Source organism: Pararge aegeria, chromosome 7 (assembly GCF_905163445.1).
Source record: "Pararge aegeria chromosome 7, ilParAegt1.1, whole genome shotgun sequence".
Lineage (NCBI taxonomy): Eukaryota > Metazoa > Arthropoda > Insecta > Lepidoptera > Nymphalidae > Pararge > Pararge aegeria.
Window position 1 is genome coordinate 4,015,711 of NC_053186.1, and position 12,535 is coordinate 4,028,245.

The 12,535-nt window shown below is 35.8% G+C and overlaps 1 protein-coding gene across 1 annotated transcript in view; it reads left to right on the top strand.

Annotated features, from left to right (window-relative positions):
• The window catches only part of LOC120624948 (serine proteinase stubble-like), a 54,782-nt gene that overhangs the window by 9,931 nt on the left and 32,316 nt on the right, over positions 1-12,535 (top strand). Inside the window, exons 10-11 of the mRNA XM_039891788.1 lie at positions 623-741; positions 4,839-5,110. Coding sequence (XP_039747722.1) covers positions 623-741; positions 4,839-5,110 — 391 coding nt within the window. The remainder of the gene's footprint in view (positions 1-622; positions 742-4,838; positions 5,111-12,535) is intronic.

The window sequence follows — 12,535 nt, forward strand, 5'->3', positions numbered from 1 at the left end:
ACGCTCTGCCGTAACAATGTCAAGGTAATCCTCCGAGCGGGTGTTCATGCTCGGGGACCGCAGTCCGACCATCTTTGGAAGTTTTATGTATGGGCGTTATTTATGAAAACTTCGCGAGCGCGATGCAGGATCTTTGTGGCGCCATCTATTTAGGTAATGTGGAGACCGCCACACACTCAGTAACCTTACGCGGTAGAAATAGGAATCCCATCTGGTAGCCTACCCAGCTCAGTTTTTTGTGGAAAAGAATGATTCTCTACTCTCTAATTTCGATTCCCTCGATTGCCGCACTAAGAGCATCGTAGGCCGTTACCTAGTTCGCGTAAATAAGCGCGTCGGCCCTGCTTAGGTGCGAGATTATACGCTGCTTGAAGGTTCTGACTAATTTGGTTCTGTCATGCGTTCTGGCAAAAAAGGCAGCCTTAGATACCTCAGCTTTCCAACATATGATGAGCTTTGTTCGATATATCCACGTTATAACTTCTCATCAATAGCCAATAACAGTCTACTCGCATCACCTAACACTAAAATGTCACTAATTTATGTCCATCTATTTAGATCTGCCGTCAACACATGGCAAAACGTATTACTAATTTTTAAATATATTTTTATTATATTTCAGCTTTCAAATCCAAAGCACATACGCGGCGGCGTCATGTTCGTGAGAGAGATACCAAAGACTCCAAGTGGGAAAATCATGCGAAAACAATTACGTGAAATGGCGAAAACTAAAAGCAAATTGTAATTAATAATATTCATAATTAATTTATTTAAATACCTATAGTAATCTAGCACTTCTGTACTTTTGTAGAGGCTCTACCACTGGCAAGGGTTTTCATTATTTATCAGAAACCATAAAAAGTGGTTTGGAAGATACGTGTTTGCATCATTTAGCATTAATATTCCGCTCCTACTGGTCGTAGTGTAATTTTGTATAGGCCATAGTCTTCCTAAATAAATTGACTATAAAACACAACAAGATTTTTCCAATTCGTATCAGAAGTTCCTGAGATTACCGCGTTCAACCAAACAAACTCTTTAGCTTTATAAAATTAGTATGGAAGTATTGATTAAAATCATGAGGAGATCCGTAGGAGAACTAGATTTCCAGACCATAGCTCAGCGTGTCGCGAAGCTGAGGTGGCAATGGACGCGGCGCATAATACTTTTTGAGTTCTTTTTGAGAAAGTGGCCTTATATTATTGTACCGGTAGTATATTATATTATAAAAAAAATGTTGAATTAATACTTTTTGAGAGAGCGGCCTTATTTACTAAGTATAATTTTTTTTTTTTTTATTCCACTACAAGTTAGCCCTTGACTGCAATCTCACCTGGTGGTAAATGATGATGTAGTCTAAGATGGTAGCGGGCTGACCTGTTAGGGAGTATGGTCAGTGGCGTGCACTTCATAGATGCACAAAAGCACTGCATACCCTAAAATTGATTTATATATACTCGTATAAAAGGAGGATTTTTGCTGTTTATGCAATTTTCCTGCTGTATGCATACCCTGGTAAGAAACCCAGTGCACGCCACTGAGTATGGTAGTCATACCCCTTATCGGTTACTACGCGACATCGCACCGGAACACTAAATCGCTTAACGGCACGTCTTTGTCGGTAGGGTGGTAACTAGCCACGGCCAAAGCCTCCCACCAGACCAGACAAGAGAAAATTCTGAAACAATAAATTCCCAAATACCGGGAATCAAACCCGGGACCTCCTACCTAAATTCACAGTGCTCACCGTTGCGCCAAGGAGGTCGTTAAAGTATATAATATATTATCTAGGCTATAACACCCTGCTAGACATTAAATTAACAGCATGATACCGAAGTACTACTTGTACACAAAATCTCATGATATTAGTGCGTGATTACAAGTTGTATGGCAATTTTCACTTTAGTAACGTTTAACAAGCAGGTCAAGTGAAAGAAAATTATGGCTACTTCGAGCGATATAAATTGAGCGGTAATTATTATGTAAATAAGGTAATTTCCCAGCTCGACAGCTCATGAGAACCTCTATAGCTTCATACATAGAATTAATATAATCTTCTTATATAGTAGAAGTTCTGTGTTAAACTTATTTTTTTTTAAATTTTATTATTAATTTTATTAATAATTAATCGAAAAATACAAAAATGTTTTATATTTAAAAGTTGTAATACATACACACCCTGCGCCGTCGACAATCATTGGTTGTGTCATCTACATGTTAAATTCTAAAATTATATTTATGCTAAACTAAATCTTATATCTTTAAACGAGCAATTCTTGTATATATATAATTGGAATCTCGGAATCGGCTCCAATGATTTTCATGAAATTTAGTATACAGGGGGTTTCGGGGGCGATAAATCGGTCTAGCTAGGATTCATTTTTAGAAAATTTCACTTTATTTGTGTTTTCCGGTAATAACCGATTTGGTGCAGACGAAGTTGCACGGGTCAGCTAGTGATCATTAAGTCGCGATAAATAATAAGTACTTAACAAAGATATACAGGTAAATGTGGGTAGGTTAAAAATAAGGTTATAGATAAAAAAAAATGAACAAGACATACATTTTTATCTTCGTTGCGGGCCCGCCATTCCAGCACCTTGATTTCCAACGTCCATCTGGCTTCCAAGCTATGGAGCCCATTACCGTCACTTTGGCAACTCTTGTTCTATACGAATATACTCATTTCTAATTTGATCACGCAGAGATCTTCGAGCCAGTGGCATGCAAAGAGGTAGGTTGCACAGGGTATGCAAATGATATAAATAGAAGAAAATCTACAGTACGAATTATACAAAAAAAAGGTTAAGGACAAGTCGCGATAAATAATAAGCATTGTAAGAGTTATTAAAAGCCTACCCCTAAGTATTTATAACTCGTACTGGAGATTTTCTTCATCTTATATCATCTGCATACCCTGTGCATACCCTGTCTGCACGCCACTGTATGGAGCCCATTGCTGTCACTTTGGTAACTCTTGTTCTATACGAGTATACTCATTTCTAATTTGAGCACGCAATGATACTTCGAGCATAGTCTTAAGCAATATATAAATAAATATTCATCAGTTATCTTAGTACCCATAACACAAGCTACTAATTACTTTTTATTTTCTTCATTATATATCATCTGCATACCCTGTGCATACCCTCTGTGCACGCCACTGCGAGGAGGATTGAAAACGCTTAAACCATCATTTCTTCATTAGATTCATTCATCTTCACAGTACGAAATACAAATAAAAATCACACCTTTTCCTAATTTGAATGTGGAATTATCTTCTTTATATGGAGGGTAGAGGTAAGGAGAGTCATCTGTGTATATGGAAAAGTGTCGTCAAAATGTATTAAATTAGGATGGCGCCACATTTGCATCAGGGTAACTCTTAAAAGAAGCGCCAAATATAAATATTGTTAGAGTAGGCTTGAAAAATAAACAAGGAATTATGGAGATACAAGGAAGTAAGGTTATATTTACCACAATATTTTGTACAACGTAAGTTGTTGAAATTCTCAATAATTAACTACTTTAGTCGATAATGACATTAAATTTTTTAACTCGGCATACTTCAATTCATCTACGATTGCTACATTCATACCATACCCTGTGCATCCACCAGCGCCATTGTGGAGGATTTTTGAACTGTTATTTAGCGCAACAACTGGACACTTTTTCAACTTTTCTCCAATATAAGATGACTCTCCTTACCTCTACCCTCCATACTTCTTTAAAATTTTAACTTTTAATTATTCCAAAACCAGCCAGATACAAATAGTATTTTTTTTTTTTACCAAAGATATTTTATTACAAGTTCATACATATGGTGCAGCCAAGGTGGATTGGGCTTGCTTAGAAGATGTGTTGAAGGAACTCATGTTATATATAGCAGGGTAGACTAAGCTGGAAGGGCATTCCAGATCTTTGCGATGAGGAATAAGAAACAATAATGCAAACCGATTAGTATGTGTCGAAGGGATATCAACTACGTAACAGGGCAGACCTTTTTTCCTTTCGGTTCGATAACAGACTGATGTCGATGTTAGCTCTTAAGTATTAGCTACGTTAAAAGCGGCCTAAAACGATTATGTAAGTTTCATTTCTCTTTAACTTGTCTCTAAAGATCAATTTTTCGTCACAACCACGTTGTCTTGACGTCAGGTCCGACGGACTTTCGCTTTTTTGTTTAATATTACGGTTAAATTTGTAAAAACGTTAGTGGTTCAATCTCGCTTCAAGTGGAGTGTTAAGTGCTATGGGTCAAAAGCTTCAAAACTCTTGGTGATTTATTATATGCTGGCTTTGAGACAGTATTATTTAATTGTATTGTTTAAAAGTTGCTATAATTAATTTATATTATCTTTGAATAATTTATGTAGTCCTAGTAGCTGTTCACTTAACTATTGTCCTGAGTAATTTAGTCATTAAAATTTTGTAAAACTCACATGTAACCAAAAATAATGAATGTGGATTTAAATTAAATAAACTGTTGTTCCTAATAAGTGAAAATAATTTTAAAAACACTTTGTGTCGGAATTTGTGATATTTAGACAGTCACCAAGCTCTTTTATTTTTTAAATGTTCAATTAAGCAGTGATTATTTTTATTTAAAGTGTTATAAAACCTCATTTTTTTATTTTAACGTATTTTAATGAAAAATAATTTTTAATTAAATGAGTAACCAGTAATATGGGTAATAGAATTACCTTACTTGTGATATTAACAATATCATACCAAAGTAAAAATGTTGTATGCATTGAAGATGAAACTGAAACTGTGAACGAAGATCTGTTTGACTTAAAAAACTTAATACGCGATAACGTAAATTTCGGCTACTCAAGACTTTTGAGTGATAACAAGTTCGATAAACAAGTTATAAAGAACTTCGGTGGGGACTCTGATGCTGTAAATTCATACGAAGAAATAACAATATTAGATGACAAAGGAGAGTTGAAAAATTTTAAATTTAAAGCAGCGAAACCAAAAATTCCCGTTAAAAACCAAAATTTAGTGAAAAACAATGACAAAGTGACTGATTATAGTGAAAAAATTGGTGACCAAAATGACATTTCGGCGAATAAACAGAAGCCAAAGTTTTTTGATGAAATTGGCTGTAAGTATTATTATGTTAACAACTACATTAATGTAAACCGACTTTTAAGGTCAGGTTTTGCTTATTTCTGATCCTGAAGAGATTTAAACTGGGTTTAGTTATGAGCTACTAAGTACTGACAAATCCAGCATGTCATATGTTTTAGATTTAGTGTTTGAGGATTGCTTACATTAGGTTATTTGTGTGTTTCTTACTAACAAGTTCTATGATCTAAATGGACGAAATAAGTGATTTTTTAAGTCTACTAATTTACTCGTGTCATGTCTTAGAATCAGGACGTGAAAATTGTCAGCATAACAATCTCGCGCACATGTTAAACCTGTAAGGCGTGTTTGGTACACTCGTTTCAATTGAATATAAGTAGCCTATTTGCTTATTGAGATTTTAATATTTTGTTAATTATTGGAGAATGTAATATAATATAATATAATAGACGAATTTACAATCTTTTAGCGAAAGGCCGCTAAATTGTATACGCTGTTTTGTTATGCTTTTATTTTTTATGTACTTTTTGTGGTGTGCAATAAAAGGATATTGATTGATTGATTGATTGAATCTTATATATATAATGATAAGTGAACTGAAAGATGAGAGTTATAGTGGTATAAAAAAAGATAAGTTTGGGAGGCCAGCGTGGTACGGCCTTAACCCTCCTCATTCTGAGAGGAGACATGTGCCCTGTAGTGGGCTGACAATAAAAATAGAGATGAAAGAATGATGATGATAAAAAAAGAGCTACAATAGTTTGACGCTTCTATCTCGTGGTATATGCCGATCACACTTACCATACGATTCCTCTTTTTAAACAGCTTCATTGGACCTCTGAATGAGCTTACTACGTGGTGGTTTTTAAGCTTCAATTTCTCATCATTTCAGGTTCTTAAACTGCGGTTAAATAATAAACCTTAAAAGCGTCCCGTTGCAAAAGTCATAACGATCTATCTTGGCAACGACGTGTGTTGCCGAAGTTTTGAAGTGTCGCATCGATCCGCTTGCAATCGATCGCTGCGATGGATTGCCTGTTTGTAGTCTGTTTATTGCCTGGAACCCTTTGATCAGAGGGTCAGCTTTCGTTATTAGAGATAACAAACGTAACGACAAGTTAACAACGGTTCTGTAACGTTACGACACCGGAGAAAGCGGCGTCCGGCTCGCCTGCTATTACTCATTGAGGCGAGAATATATTATGGAGTGTAAGGTTGGAAATATACGTAGCGATCCAAACGCCTGTAGCGTTTTTTACTGCTAAGTGTATTGCGGGTTTTTTCTCAGATCAGGGGCGTTACTGCCGCTTATCTACACAATCGCTTAAAGCAGTAGATATTATTATAGTATCGTTTGCGTTTTGTTAAAGAATTTTGATTCTTATTTTTTGAAATCAGGGGATTTTAGAACCATCGTAGCTTTCATCGTCATCCGAAGTTTTTTAAAGCCCAACTAATGGGCACAGGTCACTTCCACTCTTATAGAAGTGATAGTTTGTACAGCATAGACCAACCTCGCTCCTACAATGTTCTCAGCGGGAGTTCTCTAAAGGAAGAAAAAAACTCCCGATTTTGAAACATTCTTTATTGGTGCTATGCTCCTATTGGTGGTCTTAGTGTGATGATATAATATAAATGGAATATCCAACAGTGAAGAAAAATTTCAAATTTGACCAGTAGTTCAAACAAACTCTTCTGCTTTATAAAATAGTATAAGATAATCCAAGCATTAATAGCCTAGTGTCACTTGCTTTTAACGGTGAAGGAAAACATCGTGAGGAAAACTGCATACCTGAGAGTTCGCCATAACGTTCTCAAGGGCGTGTGAAGTCTACAAATCCGCACTTGGCCAGCGTTGTAGCCTACGGCCTTAAACCCTTTTCATTCTGAGAGGAGACCCGTGCCCTGAAGTGGGCCGGTAATGGGTTAATAGGCTACAGAGGTAGTCGAAGAAAGCTGTTGGTAATTACGGTTAAAAGGTTTGAAAAACGCGTCGTGTGAACATGGCTTTAATCGATTTTCATCGGTAATTGGATATAATTAGGGTTACCGGATCGAATAACTAACTATTATTCAATTCGGTTGTAACGTTTCACATTGTTATCAAACTAGCTGTTACGCGTGACTTTTTGCGTTATACGCAGTTTAAATAGCTTAGAGAAATGTGGGTTGGTGGGCTAGAACCATTACTATTATCACCACAAGATATACACGGACATCATAATTTGTTCTTCGAGAATGGGCGTAAAAAACACAATTTTCCCGTTGTAATGTGGAGACCGCTACAGTACAATAGCTCCCGCACATTCCTCAATATGGCTATCAAATGAATGAGCTTGTAGCACTAGTAGAATACTATACGCTATGACATGTAAGCCTTTCTTTTCTTCCGGTGGTTCTAAGTTCGATTACCAGCAAGAGCAACTCAACTCCACTTCCTCGCCATGGAACTATATATGTTTTAAATATCACTTGCTTTAACGGTTAAGGAAAATATCGTAAGGAAGCCTGCATGCCTGAGAGTTCTCCATAATTCTCGACCAATCCGCACTTGGCAAGCGTGGTGGACTACGCCCTAGGCCCTTTTTTTTTATTGTCGTGGTGGAAAAGCTTTATGGCTACCTTCTGTCCTTTTGGGAACCCGTTGTATACTTCCCAGACATCATCATCTACCAACCACCCCAACTGATTGCCAGGGCTACTACGCTAAGGAGGAGGGGATCACGACAGCTTGACACCCCCTCAGACAGTAGGGAGACTCATATAGGGGGGTAGACGGGTAGCTATCGCCCTAAGCCCTTCCCAACCTGAGTGGAAACCTGTGCCCTGTAGTAGCCGGTAAAAAGAGTAGTTTACTATTGTATTTAGTTGAAATATAAATATATACGAGTATATATTAGACTAGCGGTCCTCCGCGACTTCGCCCACGTATTATAGGTCAATCCTAAAAGATAGACATATGCTGTCGCGGTGTTTTTTAGAAATTTTAAAGAGGAGCAACTTTGTAATACATTATTTTATCGAAACTTTAACCGTTTACGCAGCGCGGAAGTTCTCAAAAGGAAAAAGAACCCATTTTTGAAACATTCTTCATTGGTGCTATGCTCCATTTGGTCTTAGCTTGATGATATATAGCCTTTAGCCTTCCTAGATAAATAGGCTATCCAACACTGAAATAATATTTCAAATCGGACCAGTCGGTCTGAGATCAAGTAAATAAACAAATAAACTTTTAACAACAAACTTTTTTTTTTGTTTGTATGATTATTATAATTACTTTTGTTTTTTTTTTGCCATCTACAATCAGTCGATAAACTAGAAGTAGATTTTTTGAAGTTCTTATTGACTTTGACAGTTATGAGGGCCAGTGTCCTCAAGTCTGTACAGTATCGAGCACTTCTGCCCGCTTCAGACGTCTGGTTCTTTCCACAGTCAGTAGGCTGTGTGCCAGTGGATTGGGGTGTTTTAATTTAATTAAATCAATTATTATAATTACTTAACGTTACTTTACTTGGACATGTACCTACCTATGATGAATAAATAAATAAAAAAAACTCTTCGGACGGTCGCACTTCATGGTTAGATGTCTTCATTAACCAAGTTTGGAAGTTTTAACATCATTTCGACTAACCACAGATATTGAAGTCTTATATATAATTAAATATGAGTGAAGTGACAGATATACTAAAATGCTAATAGCACCCTAACGTACTAGATCTAGTTAGATCGAAAATTAGACTGTGCTCAATCTAAATATTCAAAAGTAAACCCAGTTGCTTTCAAGCCGCTCTCTCCCAGGCGCCGGCAGAGGTTAGCAACTTTTGGTATTATGTTAATAGAAAAGGTCAATTTTAACACGTTAGCGTTGCCGTGTGAATTCTACTTCTCATTATACTTTTAAATCAAGTTGCTGCGTTAAAAATAAGGTTCTTATATCCATCCTTTATTAAACCTTGAGAGTTGTTTAAAAAACGCTTTTAGAGCCTTATTAACTGCATATTTATAATGCCTTTCAAAAACATAGGACTTTCCTACTATTCATCCCTATAGAAGTATATTTTATGTAAGCTAAGAATTTATGTCCTAATTTTAATAACGATTTCGATGCAAACCTTATGTCTTCGCGGACTTAAGCGGCGAGTGTAGCTTCGCGCAGGTAGTCAACTGAAAAACAAAAATCCTGCGCATCGAAACGCACAAAGATCGAAAAGCCATAAATTAAAGATTTTAAACTAAGATTTTCGTGGTTAATCAACATTTCTTAAGCATAGATCAACGGGTACATACCAAGATAATATTTTGAATTTGTCGATATTTCGACCCAGTTGCATGGATCGTGGTCACGACGGGACTCATATAGACGGGTGGTATGTACCCGTTGATCTATGCTTCAGAAAAGCCATACATTCTAATCAGACTATACGGATTGTACAATGTAGGTACATTTCATTCACCCCTTTTTACTTTTCTTACCCAAAACACCCTATAGACATCAGCCACATTAATAAATATGGAACTATTGTGCAATTGCTTAAGTTATACCAGTCTATTTGACTTTCACAAAAAATGTTCACCGCCCCTACACTATTTAGTGGGTATAGCATAGGTGACAGTAGCGCGACCGTTCTACGCATCTTTACACGCGTTTATGTAAATTATTTCAATAAAGTGTGTACGCATCAAAAAAAAAATAAGTGAGAAAAATGTGACGGATTAAAAATAAAAATAAAATTACTTAGTTAGGTAGGTAGGTAGTTTTTATCAAACTTGATCGTCGGTAAGTTTTTGGTACAATATAAATTTTTTTTAAAGCGTTAAATTTAAAACTAATTCAGTTATCAGCCAAAAAATGAAAACACGATACATACAAAAAAGAAAAAAATAGATTTACAAAACACGGACAGTGCATAAACGATACTTGTTTAATATAAATGGGTATAATAGTTCTTTAATGCATTAGTAATATTATACTACATAAATAACTTATAATTAAATACTACATAAATAAAATTCATATTTTATAAAAGAGACAACAAACAGATAAATTGGATTTGAAATGTATAGGGAAAATAGGAAAAAATTAGGAATTCAAATTAAGTTGAGAATTATTTATAATTAATAGACTGCAATCTCACCTAGTGGTAAGTGATGATGCATTCTTATATAAGTGAAGAGTCCCTGGCTAGTTTCCACCCCAGCGACCAAAATAAATGCCACCAACTGATTTAGCGTTTCGGAACGATGACACGTACAAACGTGTCAGGTTGATGGACACAGGGCGGCACGTGTCCAGGTCTATCCATAACAATAGTATAAACGCGAAAATGTGTTTGTTTGTTTTTCCTTACTTAACTGAACAATCAGCGTGATTTTTTTCATAGAATTAGTTGAAAGGACGGAGGGTAACATACGCTACTTTTTACCAAGGATATTTTATCTGTAAAAGACCGTAATAAACGCGGGCAATACTTAGTGATGGAATAAAGAAACTCACATATAACAAATGGTTTCTACGGGATTTCTAAAAAACCCTATTTATTTGCATTTAGTTATTAGTTGTATATACATTATATATATTTATTTAGGAAATGAAATATTTTTTACGGGTATATATATGCACCACCTTCCTATTTGCTGTATTTGTTTTCTTCGCCATTGGTTGCCTGGAAGAAATCGCTATGAAGCGGTAAGGCTGCCAAATTGCAAACGTTTGTTTTGTTTTACATTTCTTTTTGATGTACTATTTTTGGTGTGCGATAAAAGTATATTCATTCATTCATTCAATAAACGCACCCTAGTTAAAAATTAAAAAACCTTATCTCTTAGATAAGGTGTGACAGTTTGACATGTTTTTTTATTAATAATAATATTTTAATTATTATACCAACATGATTTGCATGCTGGTAAGCGGAATCTGGTTAAGAGCTATCTCTAGGTAAGACCCAGTATTCTAACCCAAATTCGCAAGAAAAGAAAGACATAAATAAACTAATAAATAAAACAATACAGCAAGAATTAGTATAAACAGAATCGTTGAAAAAGCGTCTTTAGTGACAGTTATACCTAATTTAAAAATCTCCGCAAACTTAACTAGAACGTGACGTTATCATTATGCATAGCATACCGGCTGATGAGACGCTGCTTGAAAGAAGGAAAAACCATCAAATCCATTTTGCATCTAGAATATTCGAAGGGTTTCGAGTTTAATTTATCTGGCGTATTTTTTAAAAGTGGTAGAGTGGATCCTTTCGGGTAGACCGAGTCCGATCTCCGGCACTCATCTTTGAAGTTTCTAGAGGTTTGTTCGTTTTCTAAAAATTGAAGCGGTTTAAAGAAGCTATAACGGTGAAGGAAAACATCGTGAGGGAAACTGCTAGCCTGAGAGTTCTCCATAACGTTCTTAAAGACGTGTAAAGTTGGCAAGCGCGGTGGACTACACCCTAAATCCTTGTAACCCTTTGAGACCCGTGGCCTGTAGTGGGCCAGTAATGGGTCGATGATGGTGATGATTTTAAAACGATACTCCATACCAAATATTATCTATAATCATTTTGGCAGGGTATCCCTACTAATATTATAAATGTCAATGTAAGTTTGTTTGTTACGCTTTTACGCAAAAACTACTTAACTGATCCTCATGAAACTTTGTACACATATTCATGGAAGTGTTAGAAGTAATATAGGGTACTTTTTATCCCGACATTAAGCTCGGTTCCTTTAGGGGAAGTTTTTGACGATTTTACACCATAACTCCGATAAATTATAACCGATTTAAATAATTATTTTTGTACTATAGAGGTTATAATATGTGTTTAATTTTGCCCAAACTGTGGTTGGATATAGAGGACAGAACTCCTCAGCGGACAGCAGCAAATCCCTCATTTAAGGCTTAGCGATACTGAATTCTTAAATTTTTTTTAGATCTACAATATAATTTAATGCCACATCAAAAAACAAAATCAAACGCAGACGAAGTCGCGGGCAACAGCTATAAATCTTCTGCAAGTATATTGTTATGCATCTCCCGCAAGATAGAAAAATGATTGTAAATGTTGATGTTGGAAAAGAGAAACTACTGAGTTTCTTGCCGGCTCTTCTTTCCGAACCGGTGGTAGAGTCACAACAAACATACATACTTGACGTTTCAAAAGTGCTTATAAAGTAGGCCTACTTGAAATAAATGAATTTCGAATTTGAATTTAAAGAATTTTGGATCTATTCACTTATAATACCACAAGAGCTTCAAAATTATCGGGTATTTCCCGATAATTTATTTATTTGTTTGCAGGGAACCTTGAGGGAAATGCCAGATAATTTTGAAGCTCGTGTGGTATTCGGGGGATTATTTTTCCGTACCAAATGTCGGCCAATAGAATTGCACCATGAGACGAGAAGTACAGTTAACAAATAAGAATTTCAATATGAATAAATATAGCAAAAT